General features: G+C 65.5%; 1 protein-coding gene across 1 annotated transcript in view; it reads right to left on the reverse strand.

Moving 5' to 3' along the window:
* The window catches only part of BAHCC1 (BAH domain and coiled-coil containing 1), a 43,860-nt gene that overhangs the window by 36,235 nt on the left and 5,119 nt on the right, over positions 1-2,506 (reverse strand). The window contains exons 4-6 of the mRNA XM_014949699.1: positions 2,050-2,407; positions 890-1,035; positions 28-652 (exon numbers count right to left, since the gene is read on the reverse strand). Coding sequence (XP_014805185.1) covers positions 28-652; positions 890-1,035; positions 2,050-2,407 — 1,129 coding nt within the window. The remainder of the gene's footprint in view (positions 1-27; positions 653-889; positions 1,036-2,049; positions 2,408-2,506) is intronic.

Genomic DNA, 2,506 nt, shown 5'->3' on the forward strand with positions numbered 1-2,506 from the left:
ACACACCAGGGGACACATGACACTCACCTGCCAGGGCCAGGTCGCAGCGTCGCCGGCGCAGCTCCAGGTCGGCCAGCTCGCTGAGCAGGGCGATGCCGGGGATCCCTGAGGCGTGGGGGGCGGGTGAAGGGGGGGCCGGGGGGGGCTCCCCGGGAGACTCCAGCGCTGGCAGCTCCCCCAGGTCGATGCCGGCGGCGATCAGCGCCTCCAGCCCCCCCAGGCAGCCCTGCTGCCCGCCGGGGCCATCGCCCTCCTCCTCCTCCTCGCAGCTGCCTTCCAGCTCTGAGCCTTCGCTGTCGCCTTCCTCCTCTTCCTCCTCCTCCTCTTCTTCCTCCTCCTCTTCTTCTTCCTCCTCCTCCTCCTCCTCCTCCTCCTCGGTGGCCGGGGGCAGCGGGGAGGCCCCCGCCACGGGCACCGGGTGCTGCTGCTCCGGTGGGCTCTGCTCCGGCGCTCCCTGAGCCGCCTCCCGGCACACCCCGAAGGCCACCGGTGCCCGGTCCTCGGTGGTCCCCGAAACCGGGGCCGGTCCCCGCTCCCCACAGAGGGGTCCCGGGGTGAGGAGGAGGTGGTGACGGTGCAGCAACACCCCGGGACCCTCGCTTATCGTCCCCCCCGCCGGCGGCTCCCGCGGGGGGGCCGGATCCCGCAGCACCTCCGCGGCGGGGCTGAACCTCCCCCTCCTCCCTCTCCTCATCCTCACCATCCCCATCCTACCTGGCTCCAGGGACTTGGGGTAGTCGCGGGGTGGCTGTCCCTCTCCGCGCTTGTCCTCGCCCTCGCTGCCCTTGCTCTGGACGGGCAGGGGGCTGTCGGCCGGGGAGCGGGGGGCCACGGCGGAGCTGGCGGCGGGGCAGACGGGTAAAGTGCAGGGGGCCGCGGGGAGAAGCACCTCCGCGGCGGGGCTGAAGGTCCGGGACTGCTCGGGCTCGGCGGGGGGGGAGCTGGGGTGCATAGTGTCGGGGTCGGCCGGCTCGGCGGAGTGCGCCTCGGAGAAGCCCATGCCGGCGGCGGGGTAGCTGTACCCGGGGGGCAGGTCTGTGGGGAAGAATCACAGAATGATATGGGGTTAGAAGGAACCTCTGGAGATCATCTCCTCCAACCCCCTGCCCAAAGCAGGGCCACCCAGAGCAGGTCACAGAATCACAGAATCTTCTAGGTTGGAAGGGACCTTAAAGATCATCTTGTCCAACCGTCAACCTGACTGACAAAAATAGACACCCACACAACAAACAAGGAGCATCATCACTAAACCATACCTCCCAGCACTACATCAACCCCTCTTTTGAACACCTCCAGGGATGGGGCTTCAACCACCTCCCTGGGCAGCCCATTCCAATGGCTGAGAACCCTTTCGGTGAAAAAATTGTTCCTAATATCCAGCCTGAACCTCCCCTGGCGCAACTTGAGGCCATTTCCTCTTGTCCTGTCGCCTGGGACTTGAGAAAAGAGACCGACCCCCATCTCTCTACACCCTCCTTTCAGGGAGTTGGAGAGAGCAATAAGGTCTCCCCTCAGCCTCCTCTTCTCCAGGCTGAATAACCCCAGCTCCCTCAGCCTCTCCTCATAAGACTTGTTCTCCAGACCCCTCACCAGCTTTGTCGCCCTTCTCTGGACTCGTTCCAGCACCTCAATGTCTTTTTTATGGTAGGGGGCCCAAAACTGGACACAGTACTCAAGGTCCCGCAGGAACGTGTCCAGGTGGGTTTGGATGTCTCCAGAGAAGGAGACTCCACCACCTCCCTGGGCAGCCTCTGCCAGGGCTCTGCCACCCTCACAGGAAAGAAGTTCCTCCTCGTGTTTGGGTGGAACTTCTTATGGTCAAGTTTGTGCCCATTTCCTCTTGTCCTGTCCCTGGGCACCACTGAAAAAAGACCGGCCCCATCCTCCTGACACCCACCCTTGAAGTATTTATAGACATTGATTAGATCCCCCCTAAGTCTTCTCTTCAAGACCCAAAGCAAGCGGGGGATGCTCAGTGAGGACCCCCCCCAAGCACCGCAGCCACCCTCCTCCTCATCATCATCCTCATCCTCGCCGTCCCCATCCTACCTGGCTCCAGGGACTTGGGGTAGTCGCGGGGTGGCTGTCCCTCTCCGCGCTTGTCCTCGCCCTCGCTGCCCTTGCTCTGGACGGGCAGGGGGCTGTCGGCCGGGGAGCGGGGGGCCACGGCGGAGCTGGCGGCGGGGCAGACGGGTAAAGTGCAGGGGGCCGCGGGGAGAGCCACGGGGCACTTGGCCGGGTGCCGCAGGGCCGGAGAGTGGCAGCAAGGGGACAGCTTGGGGGGCCCGGGGGCCGCCGAGGACAAGCCCTTGGCCGGGGGGTTTAAGGCAACTGCTTTGTGGGAGGGTTTGAGGGGCTTCTCGGGACCCCCCTCCTCCAGCTCCAGGGGCTGCTCCTCCGGCTTCCGCTGCGGGGGGACACCGAGGGTCAGCACACGTCACCCCCCACCGCCCAGCCCCATAGCCCTGCCCAGCACCCTACAACCCTGCCCCACATCCCTAGATCG

The sequence above is a fragment of the Calidris pugnax genome, unplaced genomic scaffold (genome assembly GCF_001431845.1).
Source record: "Calidris pugnax isolate Ruff unplaced genomic scaffold, ASM143184v1 scaffold9, whole genome shotgun sequence".
Lineage (NCBI taxonomy): Eukaryota > Metazoa > Chordata > Aves > Charadriiformes > Scolopacidae > Calidris > Calidris pugnax.